General features: G+C 37.5%; 4 protein-coding genes and 1 non-coding gene across 5 annotated transcripts; 4 read left to right on the top strand and 1 right to left on the bottom strand.

Moving 5' to 3' along the window:
- Positions 1-3,176: 3,176 nt before the first annotated feature.
- Positions 3,177-8,849, bottom strand: LOC101305097 (1-acyl-sn-glycerol-3-phosphate acyltransferase 2-like). Its single transcript, XM_004305757.1, has 12 exons — positions 8,818-8,849; positions 7,740-7,864; positions 7,619-7,668; positions 7,026-7,065; positions 6,832-6,905; positions 6,472-6,576; positions 5,988-6,047; positions 5,200-5,331; positions 4,882-5,007; positions 4,026-4,118; positions 3,715-3,801; positions 3,177-3,582 (listed from the first exon to the last, which is right to left on the bottom strand). Exons 1-12 carry the CDS (start codon positions 8,847-8,849, stop codon positions 3,319-3,321), a joined length of 1,188 nt encoding a protein of 395 aa, XP_004305805.1. The 3' UTR covers positions 3,177-3,318.
- Positions 8,850-10,475: 1,626 nt separating this feature from the next.
- LOC101304796 lies at positions 10,476-11,321 on the top strand. Its single transcript, XM_004305756.1, has one exon. It carries the CDS (start codon positions 10,476-10,478, stop codon positions 11,319-11,321), a length of 846 nt encoding a protein of 281 aa, XP_004305804.1.
- A 760-nt stretch (positions 11,322-12,081) lies between these two features.
- Positions 12,082-15,396, top strand: LOC101311014. Its single transcript, XM_004303759.1, has 5 exons — positions 12,082-12,108; positions 13,245-13,505; positions 14,135-14,286; positions 14,654-14,790; positions 14,891-15,396. The coding sequence occupies exons 2-5, from the start codon at positions 13,252-13,254 to the stop codon at positions 15,056-15,058; spliced, it is 711 nt and encodes a 236-aa protein (XP_004303807.1). The 5' UTR covers positions 12,082-12,108; positions 13,245-13,251; the 3' UTR covers positions 15,059-15,396.
- A 494-nt stretch (positions 15,397-15,890) lies between these two features.
- TRNAE-CUC lies at positions 15,891-15,963 on the top strand. The gene has a single exon. It is a non-coding gene; the product is annotated as a tRNA-Glu (tRNA).
- Positions 15,964-18,083: 2,120 nt separating this feature from the next.
- LOC101310719 lies at positions 18,084-21,140 on the top strand. The gene is made up of 4 exons (XM_004303758.1): positions 18,084-18,612; positions 19,777-20,181; positions 20,386-20,573; positions 20,898-21,140. The coding sequence occupies exons 1-4, from the start codon at positions 18,186-18,188 to the stop codon at positions 21,138-21,140; spliced, it is 1,263 nt and encodes a 420-aa protein (XP_004303806.1). The 5' UTR covers positions 18,084-18,185.

The following is a 21,140-nucleotide window of genomic DNA, read 5'->3' as shown; positions in this document are numbered from 1 at the left end:
ATACACCGAGACTGACAGCAAGTATCTTCAACCAAATTACAACAATCGATATTTTAACCAAAGAAATAAAAAGAATCGGCAATGGAGGATAACAATGGCTCAGTCATACCTACCCATCAACTTGTAGCTCAAGACCTTTCGATGTCACTCAAGAGTCAAGACCGAGTCAGGATCGAGTCAAACTCAGAGAGAGACATGAGGAGGAGGACGAAAAGCAGATTGGCGAATGCGAGGGTTTAGATCTTCGAGTCTCCACAAGAGAAGTGGGATTTGGGAAAGGAGAGTTCGTCTCTGCAAAAGCAAGGGTTTGGGTCTGTGAGGAATTTGGGAAAGAAGAGCTAGCCACCTTCTTCTCTCCGTTTAATCCCATTGACGAGTCTCGTTTCTGTTTAATCTTAATGTTTACAATTTTCGGTTTTTTTTCTTTCCTAAAAGATGTCAGGTGGCGCATTGTTATTGGCCCTTGTCACCTAAAGGTAACAAGGTCACCCAAGTTATGTCCTTATCTCATGGGCATATGCCAAACATGGATTAAAATTATGAACCCACACAAATTCTAAAATAGTAGTGTTCATATGTAAAACAAATCCAACTTATTTCTAATCACGTTCAGCTTCACAACAAAGCACATAGCTTTGAGAATCATGATCTTTCACCTCAGAAATCCTCATGATCTGCATCTACTCCCCTCATTTTTCACCCCAACGAGGCAGATTCTTTGCTCTCACTCTGTCCAACAACAGAGTGAGAAAGCTCCTAGTTTATAATCTGCAACTTCCTTAGCTCGTGTGTCAAGTTCTTGATTGCTTCCAGATGAGAAAGCTCGGCAATAAATAAATACAGACCACCTTCACAAATGCATAACTTTTTAGACCCGAGCTGGTTTCATGGGGTTTATTTTTACATTAACTTTCACCACTTCCACCCTTCGATCTGTACATAGTGGCGTAGCCAGAAATTATATTAAAAGGGGGTCAAACTTAATTTAGACGAGTCAACTATGTAGGAAAAATATGTTTGTTAGATAAAAATATTAGATAAAATAAATACAAACAAATTAACACTTTTTTTGCTTTAATCTCATGAACTAACTAAAAACAAGTATATTTGTTATCACATTTGAAGGGGCAAAATTAGTCAAAGAGTTTATAATACTCGTATATATGAGTAAAAATCTAATAACGATAGATGTGGCAAGATGGTGAGAGAGGTCAATTGAACCTCCTGCTCTCCATGTAGCTACGCCCTTGTCTGTACATGCTACAAAATTATATGTGCTTGAAAGGGAGTGCAAGTGTGAAGTTTGCTGAAAAGAGGAGCGTGGAAATCAGTCCCTTATATCATTTGTATTATGTTAGATCTCCCTGAGTAAAACCAATTCTTTCTAGAACAACAGATAACCAGAAGGGCTGAAGGAAGTCCTTTAGATCTGCCTGCAAATGTTACCACAGCAATCAAATTTTAGTCTCAAAAGGAGTGAATTTGACTTGATGAATCACTGACAATTGTGCTTTCTCTTTCACTAAATAAACACAAAATGTTTAGTAATACCTTGAGTTTACTTGCATCTTGGACGCAACTTCTTGAAAAAACAGATTCAGACATCCACATTGACCATCATATGACCTGCATATACAAGGCATAACATTCACGACAGGTAAGGAATACTCGAATGAAAAAGCTCATGACCAATAAACCAAAGATTTACTAAAAGCAGGCACTCTTTCCTAAGAAAAGAAAAGTCTACCAACTGATGTTAATATCATTGAAACACATCATTCATCCATTTATATTCTAAGTAAACCCTTTAGAGAGGTAACTATATGTAAAATTAGATCTTTCCCTTGCTCTTCTTTCTTTTAATTTTCTTTTCATTTCGCTTTTGCTTTCAGACTGACAAATTATCGCTTCTACAGTTGAGTCCGGTAACAAAGCTGGGGTGCCCCAAACTCAAGAGGCAGAATTAAAACAAAATCATAAAACACCCAGGAATGTAAACATAATGCCAATAAAAGCTGGGGTGCCCCAATCTCAAGAGGCAGAATTTAAACATAATCCTAAAGCACCCAAGAACATAAGCAAAATGCTATTTAAAAGTGGTATATGTTAGATAAAGTATTAATAAATGAGCTGAAGCGAAGAATAGTTGACTTATAAAGCATCATCTCCACATGCTGACAAGACATCTAAGTTGGAACATACCGGACTATATCTTGCTGATGTTTTTACTACAGCTACTAAACTGCCGATGAAACCTGACCACTTCATATGTAAATTTAGTTCTAATCAGTAGTGTTGAAGTAGTGCAAAGAAATTAGAAGTGCATGCATAGTAATAAACGCAGTCGCATCAGTGTTCAGAATAATATGGAAGCACCAGCCAAAGCCCACCCAGCTTTTTAATTGCCTCTTGGTCCAGACAGAAGTCTCTGTGGGAGAAAGACTTCGTCAGCAGATACAAAAACCCGTCAAAAGGGATTCCAAATTATAGACAAGATATGTAAACTGAGTACCTGAGCGAGAACCAGGTCCAGAAGACGATCAGCATCATTTCTAGCATTGGATACGGATAGTACGAGTTCATGTACTTCCCCTATAAATAAGAAACACAAGCAGATAAATAACATCTTCTGACCACCATTCACAAAAATAATATATACTTTAGTCTTACACACAAACACATATGAAGCAAACAAAAATTAAAACTGCCTTACCCTTTAAATGACTGGTTTCCAGCTCTATACACTCTAGGATCTGCAGCAAGTAGAGTTAAGTAACTCAAAAGCTAAGATTTCTTGAAAACTTTCAAACACAATTATGAGCAGCTAATTTCACATTGCAACTAATACTTTCAGAAACTAGTTTACAAAATCAAGCAAATAAACGAATAGCAAAGGAAGTGAACAGAGAAATACTTAAGTGAACTAGAGAAACAAAATCATGTTTCAATTCTCGAAAATTTTTCTTTTGGGTACATTACTGTTTGCAACCATGGAAGCATAACAGCTTATGTAATATATTGATACAGTGTTCAAACTATCACCACCTGAAAGAAGTGAAACACTCTACTCCTGTATTGAAGTTCAGTAGGTTGCTGAGTGTTTTACACTCTACTCCTGTAACCATTTCACTTCGTCTTTCAATGAAGTCACTTTTGATCCCCAAAAAAAAAAAAAAACACGCCACAGATGGGCTTGAGGTGATATCAGACTATCATAATTATATACAGAAGTCCACTAGAGAACTTTTTGTATTGTTCGTCTGGTCACTTGAATACAATCCCAACTCAAGAAACCATAAGCTTTTTCCAGATCCGATTTTACCACCAATCTACATCATAAGGGAGAATATCAAGGGTTTCAAAAAATTCCACAATCAACACTTCACAGATGGGCTTCAGGTGATCTGACCAAGTAATGTTTGCTATAACTGCTCCCATCAAACACCGCAACATCAAAAGCACTCCACGTCCAAACAGAGCAAGCATCCGGCCAGTAAAGAAGGCAGCACTCGATACAAGCAGTGTAGAACGGCAGACAAAGTTGAGCTTTAGAGCCCACAACAAAATTGAAGATATAACAACCTGCACCAAACAACAGTTAATTAGCAGGACATTCAAGACACCCCTACAACCCATATATAGGCAACACTCATCACATGCTAATAGAGAAGAATTGAGTGGCAAGTCGGTAATTAATCAGCACAAGTCTCCCACCAAGAAACACTTTGGTGGCCGACCAATAGCTTGCAATCCTTTATCACCAAATCTGTGCTCTGTTATATGTTCGTCCAATGATGCATCCTGGCATACCAGAAGCAAACAGTCAAAATCAGGAAACTAGTACACAAATCATTAACCAGACTAGTAGTCTATTGAGGGCAGTAATAAGATTCTATGCAATATATATATATATATATATATATATATATATATATATATATATATATATAATAAAAATAGATGTAGTCCTATATGATAGTAAAATGCAAGAAAAACAACATCATGGAACACAGTATTGAAATCACCTTGGCTGCAAGTATTTCTCTGCACAACTTTTCCACAGCATCATCAGTTTGAAGCCATTTTTTAGTCGCATGCCTCTTGATGTACACATGCACCTGCAAGACAGTAACAACTAACCAACTAAGCAGGTTTTCCAATATATACGATAAGCACAAACTAAATTGGCCCTGCAGTATGATGAACTAACCAACAATATTCTTATGACACTCAAAATAAATTCAACATGGAGGTATCATTTAATAAAGGACATGGATGCTCAGCTACAAAAAAAAAGACATTGCTTGGATGTGTTTGCATTTGAATCCAAACTGGTGAAAAGAAACCCAGGGGCTGGTAATGAGACATGCCATTTAATGAGGCAAACGATTAAAAGGTGGATTAAATACCACATTATCCCAGCATGTTTCTACTACAAGAGAACATGTCAAAAAAAAAAAACCGGCAGAAGAATGGAGTTTAGTGCTACCAATGAAGGAGAAGAGCTTAGGATTCTCTGGACATTTACATCCAGAGATGATATTCAAAATTTTATAGTACCCAAAGGAAAACTCCCTAAGCATGAATTGTGAAATGTGAACTGCAACTACAAGACACTGTTACATTTGATGATGAAAAAAGAAAAAGAAAATCTCATTCCCAGTTTTATCGGTGGTTATAGAAATATCTAGCCAGAAAGAGGCCATAATTCCCATAAAAAAATAAATAAAAAGATAAAAAGTAAAAGCAAAGAATGACTTCAAAAAGAGAGATATACTGACATAAAACATGCACTCACAAGTTACAACAGAAAAGGGTTAAGTATACACAATTTCATATACTAATACAACCTTCACAAAATGTCAAGTATGTTAGGCTTACCACAGAAGGTCCTCCTTTAATTACACTTTCAAGTGTGGGTGGAGGTGACGTTTTACGAATGGCCACTGTTATAACATAAATGGCTGGAACAGCAGAGTACGCACGTCTTACTGCATAGGCTAAATCCTGCAAGCAACAGAATTTGAGATAAGCTAGATCACATGTAACATTTAGTACTGGTTCTGAAGCAGGATTTTAGAACACTATATGCGGTAATTGTGATGGAGAGTTGAAATAATCAGCCCGAAATGGAAAGACATTACAAGGAATCAACTATTATTACTTGGTCAAAACAGAAGTAAATAGACACAGCTGTACCTTAGTATCAGAACTCAAAACCTTGCTAGGGACAGGAAGCCTCTGAGCAGCTCGAAGATCTCCCTGAGTAAACCCAGTTCTTTCGAGGACAACAGATAGCCAAAAGGGCAGAGGGAAGTCCTTCAGAGCTGACTGCAAACGTTACCACAGCATTCAAAGATTATTCTCTGAGTTAATTTGACTTGATGAATGAATGAAAGTTATGCCCTCACATAAACACAAAATATTCAGAAATCCACATTGACCATCCTATGACCTGCACATATAAGGAATAACATTCCCCGACAAGTAAGGAATACTTGAATGAAAAAGCACATGATCAATAAACCAAAGATCTACTTAGAGCAGGCACTCTTTTTAAAAGAAGAAAGGTAAATATCAAATAAGATGTTTGATATCATTGGAATATATCATTCATACATTTATTTTCTAATTAAAACCTTTAAGAAGGTAAGTCTGTGTAACAATAGATCTAAACTTCTTCAAATTGGCTTTCTGTGAACTTTGTCTCATTCTTCTTTCTTTTATTTTCTCTTCTTCTAATTTCACTTTTGCTTTTCAGATAGACAGGAATGATTACTTCTACAGTCTAGAGTCAGGTCACAAAGCTAGGGTTCCCCAAACTCAAGAGGCAGAATTAAAACATAATCTAAAGCACCCAAGAACATAAAAATAATGACATTAACAAGTGACTATGGTATATAAAGTACTAATAAATGAGCTGAAGAGTACTTGACTTAAAAAGCTTCATCTCCACATGCTCACAAGACATCTCAGTTGGAACATACCAGACTGTATCTTGCTGATGTCTTTATTACAGCTAATGAACTGCCAAGCAAACCAGACCACTGCATATGTAAATTTAGTTCTAAATCAGCAATATTTAAGTGGTGCAAAGACCTAGATAGTAATAAATGCAGTAGCAGCAATGTTCAGACAATATGTAAGCACCAGACTAAGCTCACCACCTTTTAAAACCCTTTTGGTCCAGAGAGAATTCTCTGTGGTAGAAAGACTCTGTCAAAGGAAACAAAAATCTATCTAAAGGGCTCCAAATACAATGTCTGTGAGCTAATATCATTAATAGTCTTGAAAATCTTGGGTAAGTACAATATCATCAAGGGTCCAGAATTGTTCAATGAGTTTTACATGAATTTTCACAGAGAATATGTATCTGAAACCTATATCAGGTTCACTTGTATGGCAAATTAGATTGGGTATTATTACATTCTCCTATCTTAGTCTCTTATTGTCCTGACAAGATCTATAAACCTGATCTTCCATTTCGTAAAATTTATCTCTCTGAGGCACCAAAAGCATTCTCACACCACCTTTGCTTTGTCCTATATCCAGTAGCTTTCCAAGATAAGTATATAACTTAAACAGATCATGTGCCCAATCAATCAATAAAACATTGAGTATGGGCATGCTTTTTGAGTATTGTGCTTTTTCTGGTAGCCCACAAGCCATTATTCATATAGTGAGTACCTGAGCAAGGAATGATTTAACCGTGTATACATCATACATATGCGTTCAAATAGACAAACTAACAATGTATTTGTATTCACACATCTGATAAAGTACTACAATGCATGCCTAGCAAATTAAAGACATGATATGTAAACTGAGTACCTGAGCAAGAACCTGTTCCAGAAGAGGATCGGCATCATTTCTAACATTGGATATGACAAGTTCACATTCTTCCCCTTTGAATAAGAAACACAAGCAGATGAATAACATATTCTGCCCACCTCTGAGAATAATAATGTATACTTAGTCTTATACACAAACACATACAAATCCAACAAAAATTAAATTTGCCTTACCCTTTAAGTTACTGGTTTCCTGCTCTATGCACTCTAGGATCTGCAACAAATAGAGTTAAGTAAATCAAAAGATAATATTTCATATCTAGCAACATAAACGAGAACTTCCAAACCCAGTTATAAGCAACTAATTTCAAATTACACCTACTACTTTAAGTAACAAAATTACAAAATACTAGGGATGGGTTGTGCTTCATCCCAATTTATCAACTCAGCCAATAGAAAAAATATAATAGGTATAATGAAATTCCTCAAATCATGCCTATCAACACAGCCAGTAGACAAACTAGCAGAAATTAACTTGTCCAGATCAAGTAGCTGACGCGGCTCTAATTGTGGATCATGCTTCTCATGTAACCATCAATCAATGCAATTGTAGTAGTAAGTTTTGATTAACCGGACTTCAGTTACCTTCTAATCTCATTGTGACCAATGCACAAGAATTCCTACCCATTTTATCAGTATATGTAATAGAAAAGAAAACGAACTAACAAAAAGGGTTGAGAATTGAGATATATACCCTAACGCCAGCCCACCAATCAACGAGGCCCATCAGAACCCGCCAATCCAATTCTTTAACGACGCCGTTTAACCTTGTGTATGCATTCTCCGAGATCGGCCAAATACAAACGAAGCAAATCGCCTGAAACAATTGAACAATTAGACTAAGAAAAAACAAGAAATCGTAATTCCAAGAAGAAGAAGAGGTAGTACCTGAACCAGATTGGTAAAGAGGCCTGAGATGCAGAGCAGCACCGCCGGAATCAGATGAACGATTAGCGGATGGAGGACCACCACTAGTGAATACAGGATTCCGAGTGCAATCGCCAAGGGCCAAACTACCAGAGAACCGAATCGATTCAGAGAACACCCAACGAGATTCAAATCGCCAAGAAAACAAACTGTTTAGGGTTTCAGAGCAGAGCGGGAAAGACGATGAGGATATTTGAGAAGAGAACCTATATACAGCGATGGTTATGATAGAGAAGTGACAAGTTTACAAATGTACCCTTATAAGAGAAAAACTATCACTCTTAAACCATATGTTAATTTAAAATGATTTTAAATAAACAAGGGATAGGAACGTGATAAAAAAAATTAACATTCCACTTGCCGTTTTCAGTAAAGAAATAACATTGAGATCTGGGTTTTGGGTTTATTGGGCAGAAGAAATAATTCTGATGGAAAATTGTTAGAATTTATTTTTTCTTTTTTAATGTGTAAATGTTGATTGTATTTAATTGACAATTGTCTTTATCTGTTATTTTCTATTAGAGTAATATAGTCTTTTAACAATTCAAACATATGTTGGCTGAGACAAATAAATGATAAGGTGGTAACAGCCGCATCCTAATTTAAACACCTCATTCCATCCAATGGTAATAAGATGTGTGATTATATTCATTCAAGAGTATATAACTCGTAGAGCTTATTTCATACAATTAAGTTTTGGTTAGGGTACTTCGTATATTTTGAGACTTTATTGCTCTTACTCCATAAACATGTTTAGAGAGAGAAAGGTTCTGGTTGATTGGCTATCTCTTTGGCCAGTCTATTATTTGGGGGAAGGAATGGTTTGATAGGCCTTGGAGGATGACGTACAGTTACTGTAGCAAGGTCCCATGGGGATAGATTCCTCCATTACAGGCCAGGGTTTTTAGGCTTGTTATGCCCATGACATGCGACCTCAGTTACTCAAGGCATGTGCCTGCGTATTGGCTTGAGTTTGGGTTTTGAGCCCAACTGAAGTAACCATGTTAACTGATTTCTTATTCATTGTTAGTATTTATACCGGGTTCCATGTTTATGGGCTGCTTCACCCATGTGGTGTGTTTTCATCCCTTGGTGGATTATATTGGCTATGTCGAGAATGGGAAGACTATGTTCCTTACACCGATGTCAATCAATCACATCTTTTTCCATATTATTGGTCACCTAACACCAAAACTACATGTCAACTACCATTGCGAACCTTCATGAGAGCTTGTGTGGCTGCATGCTTAAAGTGCAATTTTGCACTTACCTATTTGATTATAGATGCTCACGAGTGAGTTCATCACCCCCCATTTTCTTTAGTATCGGTTCTTTGTTTTAGTTCTGGTTTTTGGTCCTCTCTCGTGAGTCTCGACAGCCTTAGCTCCTTCATGGCTTAGGTTTGGATGGTGGATTGTATGGTGTGGTTTTGAGGGAGCTTTTCCTATGTGTTGAAGGTTTCCATATGATTTGTTCATTGGGACTCATTTGGCATCAAGTATTTGGGGCATCAATGCTTCGGTTTAGTACTCCTCACTACCTCATAGTTACTAGCAGAAACGGCGACGACAATGTTACCAAGCATAGGTGGTGTGTGTGGTAGTATTTGTAGTATTGTTGCAATTCTTTATTTCGGATGTAGGGCATTCGGTACTTAGATTAGCGAGTTGGTAGGTTTTCTTTCACTCTTTTTAGCTTGATCGAGTTAGAGAACCAAACTCTTTGTTGTTTACTTTCTTGCCTTGCTTTTTACGGTTTTGTAATTGGGTTTATCCTTTTTTATTCTCACAATAAAAAAAAGTCCCCATCCAAGTATGGTAGGAAAACTTTGTGTGTCTTGCTTGATTTAGAGAGAGAGGGTTGTATGTTCTCAAATGCAACCAACTTTATAGTGACAGTATAAAACAAAGCGCAACCAGACATGATTTCGTGCAACAAGTTGCGCTACTTGTTATGATGTTTCCCTTTAGTAGAGTTATCTTTATGGTGTGCCACCGTTTTGTTACAAATAAAGTATCAAATCGACTACTCTTTTGAGACTCTTTATTAACCAGTTCTTGTTAGGATACATTACTTCATGTAATTTGGGTTCATCTGGTATACAAATAGGAGAAGTTTAACTTAAACTGCTCCACTTAAAGTGGAATGAATTTGATTATCCTATTTGAGCCGTGGTCTAGTTGGTTAAGGTGTTAACTAACAACTTTGAGGTTATGAGTTTAAATTTCATTGACATATGTAGGGTGTGTGAGTTATTTAATTAAAAAGTTTTTTTTTTTTAAATTTGATTATCTTATTTTTTAGATAACTGTTCTATAAAAAATAGGAATAAACCACGTCATTTTTTTTCTCTATAAAATTCTAATAGTGTTTTATGGTTATGTCCATAAAAACTTCTTTTTTTATAGAATTTTCTATTATTTTGATTTTTTAGGTAATTCAAAAAAAAGCTTCACCATGACACCAAATAGGGTGGTGGCTTTGTAACAGTGGAAATTCTTGTATACATCACGTGTATTTACACGATACAATTTTAACCGTTTATATCAATTTATATGTTTGACTATTATATTTCTATATTATTTTTTCTAACCTGACAGATCTATTTATGCATGTTAAAGTAGAGATAAGCCGAATACTCTTTCAAGGTTCAAACTTCAAACACCCTACATTATCTTCTACACTCCAAAAACAAGAATGACTACCCACAGCACTCTCTTCCACTTCCACACTTCACCTTCGAACCCCTTCTCCTCCTCCTCCTCCTCATCCTCCACCACCAACACACCACACCTCCACCTCTCCTGCTCCTTCAAACCCAAACCCCCAAAACCCTCCTCCTCCTCCTCATTCTCCTTCACCCCCACACCAATCCCCGCACGAGACAGAGTCATAGACTTCGGCAAACACAAGGGCAAAATGCTCGGGACGCTCCCCTCCACCTACCTCAAATGGGTCTCCACCAACCTCCGCGCCCGCGACTTCGAGCACTGGGCCCACCTCGCCGACCAGGTCCTAAACGACGCCGTTTACCGCGACCGCATCGAGTGGGAGTCCGCTGAGAACGCCCTCAGCGGTAACAGAAGCAACGCCGGCGGAGTCTCGGAGCTTCTTGCGATCAGCGACAGGTTCGGGTGGGACAACGACGACAAAGTTGGCTGGAGTAAAGTGAACTTCGAGCTCTTGGGGACTTCGAAAGGTGGGAGGATTCCGAGGAGGAGGAATGAGAGTGTGAGTGAAGCTGGAGAAGAGAGTGAGAGAGAGAAGAAGAAGAAGGGTAGTGAGGGCTTAGGGGAGAAGAGAAGGGAGAGGAGAGAGAGGAGGGTGAGGATGCAGAGAGAGGAAGGTGGTGTTGGGAAGGAGGAGGAGGAGAAGGTGGGGATTGTGGAGAAGGTTGGGGGTAGTTTTGGAGATGGAGTTAGATTAGAGAGGAGGAGCAGGAAGGAGAACGGTGATGAGGATAATTGGGTGGTGGATAATTCGAAAAAGTTTCCTGGACGCGAGTCTTTGTTGAGGAAAGCTTATAGTAGAAGGTTTTTGTAATTTCTTGATCATTCTATTTAAATTATGCCATGTACTTTAGGTGGTGTTTGAGTAGTAAAATGGTGGGATTGATATATGTGTAATGCACTAGTGTTATACTAAAGGATGATTAGTGTACACACACTAACATTAGTGCACTCGCCTGATTTTACCTAATTTATCATTTTTAAGAGTACCAATTTTGAATCTTTTATTTAAATTGTAAATTTTATTAGAGTAACACGACTATTTTATACATCTTACGGTTATAGAAAAGTACGTTATGACATTCGTTATGTAATTTTTCGCAATTTGTTTGAACCTTAACGTCATACTTGTGCAAGGACAATCTCCGTTCACCTGATCTCATACCTAAATCAGCCACCATAAAAGAAAGTTCGTTACTCGTAGCAAAACTAAGAACTTTCACGTAAATGTAAGGAGCATCTACCTTTTATGGTGGTTAGAAAATCACCTCACAGACGTGTGTCCTACTAGGCATAGACGCTATACGCTAAGTTATGCCCTTGCCAAATGCCAACCACAAAGGGTTAATCTCCGTTGTTTCTTTCTTTATTCAACAAACTCCCTCAGCAACAGCCAAAGTACCCAGAGACCTCACGTCCTGACATTTACAACCAAACAAAAAGAAACCAAGACACTTGGACGAAAAAAGATTTCACGTCACTCACCTGAAGCAGCCACCTAAGCTGTTCTTGTTCTATTGCAAACATTGCTCTGACAAATTGAACCCAAAGAAAAGAGCTTTGAGCTGAAAAGCTCATTCTTCTATTCTCTTTGAGGTACTGTGTTCTTCATCGCTGTTGTCAAATTTTGATTCTTGTAATCTTTGCCTTCTTCCTGTGATCTTTTTTCAATAGTTGTTTTGTATTATTCAATTCATGTTTCCACTTTGGAATCTCCACTGAGCTTGAAGAGAAATTCAGGATTCTGAACTGTTTTATTCTGCATGTTATGGTAGATATCCAAGCAGCAATCTTTAACATGTGTTTTAGTTAAGTAGCTATCTTGAATTTGGTACTGTTCCTTTTTCCTTTTTGTTTCTTGCTGGGTTTGGGTTTGAATCGAAGTTTAAACTGAAATCAAACTGAATGAACTTAGATTAGATCATTCAAGAAAATTCTGTTAGGTAGGGAATGATTTGTGTGCTGTATGAGTGTTTGGTAAAGAGTAATATGTGTTTGGTAGGTTAATCATGTTATAATTCCATCTTTTCTCTCTCTCCTTCTTTTGCCTAGGATTTGATGTTTAATATACGAGTAAATGGAGATTATGTATTCTTTTTGGTTTCTTTGTATTGATGTTTGAAGTTCTGGAGGAGTTTCTGAGAATCGGAGTCAACGGTTTTATCTGTCCAAAACAAGCATGAAGTTTTCTAATACTATTTATCATCTCCTTGGTTTATGTTACCAGCTTCTAGAACCAGAACAAGTTAAGCTATTATTCAATTTTTGTATATTACAATGTGATGGTGGTTTATGTCCTGGTTCTTCTCCATTATGGTCTAGTCTTTTGCTCCAATGGTTGTTAGTTGTAATCTGTTTTTTTATTCAATGTCAACAAGTCTGTTTTTGGACAGCATTATAAACAATTTAGGTGATTCAAGCTTGTTTCCTTCCAAAGGAAATGTGTTTGATGAGATAACAGTATACAACCCCTAAAGCTTGGTGCTGGAGTATCTTTTTTTATCTAAGTGGTAAGGTTTGTGCTGGAGGTCTGTAACCATTGAGTGTGTTGTGTTTGTACTACAGTGATTGGTTTGATTTTCATCTGTTCATATCCTTAATAGCAATCAGTTTTATTGTTCCTTTTGGAAATTTGAGTGTGGTTTCGAAAGTTTGTTTTTCTTCACCGGAAATTATGACTTTGGACAGTAGTTATTGTAGCTGATTTTCTTCTAACTTTTTTGTTCTTGCATTGCAGAACTCCAATGGAAAATAGTAAAGAAAATGATACCTTAGCATCATGTGATAGTTCATTTGGAAAGCTTCCTGATCATCTCCTGATCGAAATCTTCATCCGGGTTCCCGTCTCAGAATGGGTACAAATATGCTGTGTAAGAAAACAGTGGGCCAATCTGTTTCGTGGAGAATGCTTGTGGCAAGCTGCTCTTTCTATGACATTTCCTTTGGCTAGCAAAGCTAAAAGTTGGCCCGGACCTATCCCTCGAGGTTTGAGCAAGAGGTAGTCTTCTTCTTTTTCCTGCTTTTCATTCTTTCTTCATTATTCAAGTTCGCATGCCCCTCTCTTAGTAATATCTCTGTTCTGATTTATAGTTTTTATCTTTGCTTTTGGGAAAGGACAATAAAATCAGTGATGGTGTATAATCATTTCCATAAAGTAAGATGCATTGTGTCTCTTTGAGCTTACAGTTTACAGATAATAACAAACCACAAATTTGGTCTGGCTTACAGTTTACAAATAATAACAAACCACGGTTTACCATGACTTGTGTCTGGTTGTCTTGGACTTCTACTGGAGTATCTCCTTTGCCATTCCAAACTGATAGCTATCACTTGAAAGACTGGGTAGATAATGTGCAGTGGAATCACTTATGTGGGGAAATAAATCTCTGAGTTAATTCTTTTGCCAATTAAACTTCTTCCTTGATACCATCGCCACTTCTCATCACATTTGTACTATGCAGTGCTGGATTCATATCATGCATATATCACTGTATTGGTATAATAATGCTAACTGATGCAGCATACGAATCATCATCTTTGCTAACTGTCATATATTGGGATTCAATATGGTATATTTTTACTTTTCCATGCACTGTATATTGCTAAGATTTTTGTCAAATTTCTCAGGAGATTTGCTGCTTTATATGTCAGTCAGCACATTTTTGCTCTAGATGGTGAGATGGATGAGATAGTGGGGCATACTTATTTGTTTCTAAAAGAGCAGCTTGAGCTTTCATCTATGCCACCACCATCTGGTATTCTGCATGGAACCATGATAGGTATGCAATATGTTTAGTTGCATCTTTGTTGCTTTCAACCCATATAATTCATAACTGAAAACTTGTTATATGAATGTAATCATCCCCAATCTTGTGTTTGATAGGTTGATAGCAGTTAATAGTAATATTGCATTTGCTTCTGGCTTGAGGAGTTGTTCCAAAAATTTTCTTCAAATAACATGAAAGGAATCACCAAATATACGATGTCATCTTTATATCTCAGTAATTATATACATTATACATGTTCCTGAATTTCAACATCTGTGCGCGGATGTTTAATGGAAATACATTTCTACAAATACATTACATTGGAGTCTTTATGCCACCCTGAAACTCATGCTTAGCTGATTACTCGGTATGTTATCAGATCAGTTTATCGCTTGTGGTAAATCGAGAGATATGGCTCATGAGCTTGCTTCCCAGATATGGTTGGCTGTTCTCGACAATTTAGAGGAAACCGAGCACACTTTTCAAATACTTAAACGTCTTGCACAAGAGGGGGATGTAAGATCTCTTTTCTATTTATATTACCCTTGCAACATGTCATTATTATTTTTCTTTTCCAGTGCTCATGGTTTACATGCTGCTATATCATTTTGGGCAGGTTTTTCTTCCATATCCATACTCAAGATCAATCAAAGTCCAATGGAAGGTGTTTGAAAAGCTTTTCACTGATTTTCGTGACTGCCTCAACTATGTGGATTACTATGATGTCTTGGCTTGTGCAAAGAACAAGTTTCAGCCAATACCATCCATTTGGTTAGGTCACTAGTCGACATCATCTGCATATCCAGGATACACGAGAAGTTGTACATATATGAAACTCTTGCAGGGGCCTTTTGTCTATCTGGCTCAAGATACAAGAATATATTCTCCATCTAAGAATCTGAATCGTCCAGCAGTCCAGCACCATAGAGGTAAAAAGAAACTGTAGTCACATCTGTCTTGTCAATAACTGCATCAGTTGTGTTTATATTTCCAATGGCTCTAAATTTGTTGTGCACTGGCCAAATAAAGTGTTGTTGTACAATAACAATCAACGTACAGATTGTATCATCAATTGTTAGCACTTGGCACATGGTATGCACATAGCTCAACTCTTTGTACAGGAAGCTAATTGTTACGAAGCTTAACTACTATGTTTGGCACCTAGACTTGGCAAACTGATACACGACTAGTTACGGAAAACCCCGGCTTACATTTTCAGTGTTAGAAGTTGGTATGTGGCCAGTGGACTCGTTGAACACCCGTTACGTTATCAGTTCATTTCTACGTATATAAACCCATTTTGGTGACTTGCACCTATGACCTCCAAGTTCGAATTTTACAAGAGTGAGTGTTCAAAACCTTCAAAGTGGTAGTTTGGCTCGAGAAGGATAAGGAGTTCTCCGTTTAGGAGCTAACTTCAGGCCAAGTGCACCACCATCCTATAGTTTTCCTGAATTTGCACTCGTGTGCATAGATTTTTGATTTTTTTCTCATCTTTTTTTGCTATCATAGTTCAATTTTGCTACCAATTTTAACATAAGCTCATAAAGGGTTGGAAATTTGTATGGTAATAAATCGCGGGCTTATTTATTTTAAGTGCAATTGTTAACATCAAATCCGTTGTAGTCTAGTTGGTCAGGATATTCGGCTCTCACCCGAAAGACCCGGGTTCAAGTCCCGGCAACGGAATTGTTTTTTGTTTTGTTTTTGTGCACCAATGAACATTTTGATGAATGTGGACTCTGGAACAACTAGGGGGTCTGTCTCTCCTTGCCTTCACATAAAGGGGAAGGCTACCTGTGACTCTGTGGCACACAAATGCAATGCCTTACCTTTTCAGTCAATGCAAGGCATCAACTCCATGATTTCAACCCTCCTCCTGTGACTCAGACATTTTTGTTGTTTGTACTGTTCTCTCATTGGAATCCAACTTTGCATGGAGTTACTACTTTACCAGTACAATGCCTACAATCACATCCACTTAGACAAGACCCACTTTGACCAAACTAACCCGCCAATCCTCCATTATTTCATCCCAAGCACAATGTGTAACGAGTACAACCTTCACTATCTATTAGCGAGAGCCCTGGCTTTGTAAATAACGTGTACAACCACAAGTTCTGAAGTTCACATTTAGCTTGCCATCTCTTATTTGCTTAACCATGACAACCGTTACTCTTTCCATCTTTTTTAAGAAATCGTGGATCAATTAGTTTTTTTTTTGTAAGTAAACAACTCAGATGTTACAATTTTGTAAGTCGAACTCACAACTTCTCACTTACAGAGAGGAAATTATACCGCTAGACCAAATACTGAGGATCAATCGATTAGTGATGATGACTTTTTGTTACGTTATTTAATTTGTTGTTAATTGCAAAGAGAGAAAAAGAATTTTACAAAACAAATCAACGGGAAAATCTTCTTATACTCTTTTAAAATTACATGTTTTAGCTAATTACCATTTGGTCTAACGACATAATTTTCTCTTAATAAATAAGAGGTTGAGAGTTCGACTCATAAACTTGCAACCTCTCATGTCCCGACGATTTTAAATTAGCTGTGTTCTTTTTTTGGTCTGAAATTAACTGTCTTCACTTGGCTCAAAAATGGAGAGGATGAAGAATCAAAAGCTAGAGCACAAAACGGTCTCCTTCCCAAAGCTGAAAGAAGGACAGATATGTAATTGGAGTAGGAGGAAGGACACTTTTGCGCGGCTTTTTAAATTTTGGCGTATGACAATATTCTCTGTACGAGGACTGACAAGAGTGTCTCAGTCTTCTCTCTTCAATGCCCACTGTTCTCTATTCCTCTTGAGTTTCGTGCTCTCTCCTTCCCACTTCCGAGAAAACTCCAACTCCCCTCACATTTCCATTTATATATTAATATTGCTGAATCCCCAAAACCCAATTTTATTACTCAAATCTCTCTTTGATTACATTTAATTAACCCAACAACAATCTGGTTTAAAAATGGTGTTCATAAAATTTATTACTCACAGATGTAGCGCATTTACATCTTACATTGTTCCCCAAAACAGCTCCCTACTCCTCTCTTCTCTCTCTCAGTCTCTCTCCCACCGCATCTCTGGCCTATTTGGTTGTAGGGTTTTTGGTTTCTACCCAAAATTTCTTTTCTTGATGATTTGAAATTTGGGGTTTTGGGGGATTCTGGTTGTGAGTTTGGATCTTCTGGGTCTTAAAGTTTTCACATTTTTCATGTGATTTGGTTTCTGGGTCTTAAAGGGTTCACATTTTTCAGTACTGGGGTTTATGGGTTGGAGTTACTTTACACTGAGCTGTGGAATAGGGAAGAAAATCTAGTGAAGCTGTTTTGGGGTTTTGGAAGATTTGGGAGTTTTGTGGCTTCTGGTTTGATGCACTGTAATGCTGGAGGAATTTTCTGGACATTAAGAATTGTTGTGGGTTCTGATCTCTCTTGAAGTTTTACTAAAGGTGATTTCTTGATCTGCTTTGAGTTCTTTGAGACCCTTAGCTTCAGTATATTGTGACCAATTTACTTTCATCATCAACTCTATAGTGCTTTTAAGGTTTTTGAGTAGCAAAGCTTATAGTTTTACTGTACTGAGTTTCTGGGTTGTGTCCAGTGCACTGTTTAGAAGGCATGCTTGATTTTTAGGTTCTTTGCTTTGATCTTGAGTATGCTTGCCAGATTGTAGCTCATAATGGATCTGAGAAACATGAAGGGCTAACCAGTTTTCTGGTGTTATTGCTCAGAAGTCAGTGCATATCGACTGGTAGGTCTTACAGATCATCCATATTGACATTTTAACAGAAAGGAGGTGTTATTTCTGGAGCCGACCAAGCTACTAACTGTTCTGGTATCAAGTTGGGGTTTAAGGTGTTGATTACTTTAGAAGTGTGGGAGTATATTTGTTCAGGTAGTAGTTGATTATGGATTTCTTCAAAGTTAGAAAGTTTAGGAAGGCTCACAAACCAGACCCAGAAAATGAGTTAGAGGACAATCCTGTGCCTGTGCCAGAGGAACCGAAGGAGAATGGTGGTGATGGAAAGGGCAAGGCAGTCAATGTTGATCCTATAGCGGAAGCTGATGACGACGACGATGATTTTATAACAGAGGAAGTCAAGAGGAGATTAAAAGAATTGCGAAGGAATAGCTTTATGGTGCTGATTCCGGAAGAAGAGTCATGTGCTGAAGAGGAGGAAGAGGAAGAGCAGGGAGAGACGAGCTCCAATGAGTGGAGAGATGTAGAAGCAGAAGGTCGGCAATGGTGGTGTGGCTTTGGTGCTGTATATGACAAGTACTGTGAGAGGATGTTGTTCTTTGAACGGATGAGCACACAACAGGTTAAGGAAATTGGTAAGTTCTATACTTTTCACCTTTAAAGTTAACTGTAGGACCTTACTTATCTTTGACTGCATTTGTTTGAAATATATTATGAAGTTCTCCTTAAGTAAAATAAAATAAGATGAAGAGGTTGTGTGTGCTCATTAAGCTATCTGGGAGGTTAGGAACAAGTAAAGATAGAAGATGTATAGGCTCTCCCTGTAAGAAGTAGATTCATTTGAGCTTAGTTCTCTTTGAAATGGTTGTCAGAGAATTGAATTATTCCGCCAAATGTAGATATCTGAAAAATACTAGAAAGTTGATTGAGTGAGCTCTGGGTACATCAAACATGATCTAGATTTATTGTTGTTTCCTAACATGAGTTTCCTTACCAAGCTTAATTAATCAGTGCTGTACAGTTGATGAAAAAAAATTATTTTATAATTTTATAGACTCGCAACACTTAGGGAAGTAATCTGTCATCTCATATACTGGTGACATACCAAAGATCGCTAGGTGGCATTTGTATGCTCCAAAGTTATCTGGTTGAAATTTTATCAAATATTCTTGCAATTTTGCCTATTGATGCACCCGTTACGGAGTTTAAATATGATAATATCTCTTCTCCACATTGATGAACCGTAAAGGATCTAGGATCTGTCAAGGGGGTGATAAGATTAGATTCTTCCAAATCCACTTTTAGTACGAGGCCTGCAATAGCTACAGCTGTTGGATACTTACAGCTAGTAAGAAGTCTTGGAGTCTTGGTGCAACAAGTTCTTTATTATGCTAGAGTCCACTGTGATAACAATGAACACTAGTAATCCAATATCCTTAGAAAGGCTTCTTGTATTTTAAATTAGTCAGAACCAATAAGATCAAATATCATTTCACAGGATATAGATGACAGCTTAACATGTCATATTTTTCAGAAAATGGTCCATTATCCTTCAACTCTGTGCTCCTACTAATCGGACAAGTAGTTTGTAAAAGTTCTAGGTCTTTAAGTGTGTTTGATATCCATTACTTTGGGATATGACCCCAGATTACTGCTCACTGCAGTTCAAAGAAGTCACTAAACTCGTATTTCTAAAGCTTTTCATTCATGTGCATAGTTACGGCTAGTTAATTCCACACTTCTTTGTGTGTGCTGATAGATTATTCAAGTCTGAATGACAAATAAAGGTTGTCTGACAGGCATCCAAACCCCTACAACTCCATCACCAAGGTCTGCATCTAAGAAGCTTTCCTCCCCTTTTCGCTGTCTTTCTCTGAAGAAAATTGAAGAACCTAATGACGAGACTGAGCATCTTCAGCAGCCAGAGATCGACCCTTATCATGATATTGAGACATCATACGTAGGTCAAGTTTGCTTGTCTTGGGAGGCACTGCATTGTCAATACACACAACTGAATCAGCTAATCTCATGCCAACCTGAAAATCCCACCTCCTACAACCACAGTGCTCAACAGTTCCAACAATTCCAGGTTTTATTACAAAGGTTTATTGAAAATGAACCTTTTGAAGAGGGTCTCAGGCCAGAAATTTATGCTCGCACGCAGAGAATTCTGCCTCAACTTCTCCGGGTCCCTAACATACAAGGTAAAATTTTCGTGACCATATTTAAAAAACAAAAAAAAGAAAAAAAAAAAAAGAAAAAAAGGAAGTCTGGGGTGATAAGAAACTTGTATGAGTTTATTAGGATATTGAGGTCATTTAGAGTGCTGAAATTTGAACCTGTCTTCCATGTGCTAGCTAAATATATATCATTTGTTGTGCTTAACTGTTCAGGTCCAATTCATAAAGGGAAAGATGAAGAAGAGGCAGATTCCATGATTCTTGCCCCTGATCTGATCAAGATTATTGAAACCTCAATCCTCACATTTTTACTTTTCCTGAAGATGGATAAGAAAAAAACAAGTGCTGGTCTCAGCTTATTTGGAAATCAAAACCATGCTACCCCACTTCAGCAGATTCAAACTTCACTGGATAAGGTGAGGTCCATGGATATATCTTGTCTTTTATCTTTCTAGAAAACAGTTAGCTCAGGAAACTCCTCGCTTGCTCATCAGGGGAACACAACTATTAAACTGTCTACTGGTCTTGTTAGAAATGTTTATGTTCAGTTTCAAATTCATTTACTTTGTAATTGCTGAATCCAAGTTTTGTACTATTTTGTTTTTCTTCTCTCTGAAACCTCTAGTTGGTGTTCACACAACTATGCAGTACCATCTGCTTTCTTATTTAGACAAAACTGGCTTTTCTTTATAATCAAATGATTCTTGTCACATTTTGAAATTTGACTCTTTGTGCTACAGAAATCGATGAAATTAAAGGAACTTCGTAAGAAGAGGAAAAGTTGGAAGAAGTCATGGCCGCAAGCACAAGAAGATGTTCAGCTGTTGTTTAGCCTTGTTGATGTAAAGGTTTTGTCAAGGGTACTCCGGATGGGAAGAATTAGTAAAGAGCAGCTATTTTGGTGTGAGGAGAAGATGAAAAAGCTAGATTTGGTGGATGGCAAGTTGTGGAGAGACCCCTCTCCCACCCTTTTCCCTTGTTAA

Source organism: Fragaria vesca, linkage group LG6 (genome assembly GCF_000184155.1).
Source record: "Fragaria vesca subsp. vesca linkage group LG6, FraVesHawaii_1.0, whole genome shotgun sequence".
In the NCBI taxonomy this organism is placed as follows: domain Eukaryota; kingdom Viridiplantae; phylum Streptophyta; class Magnoliopsida; order Rosales; family Rosaceae; genus Fragaria; species Fragaria vesca.
This window is presented reverse-complemented; position numbering and strand designations above follow the sequence as displayed.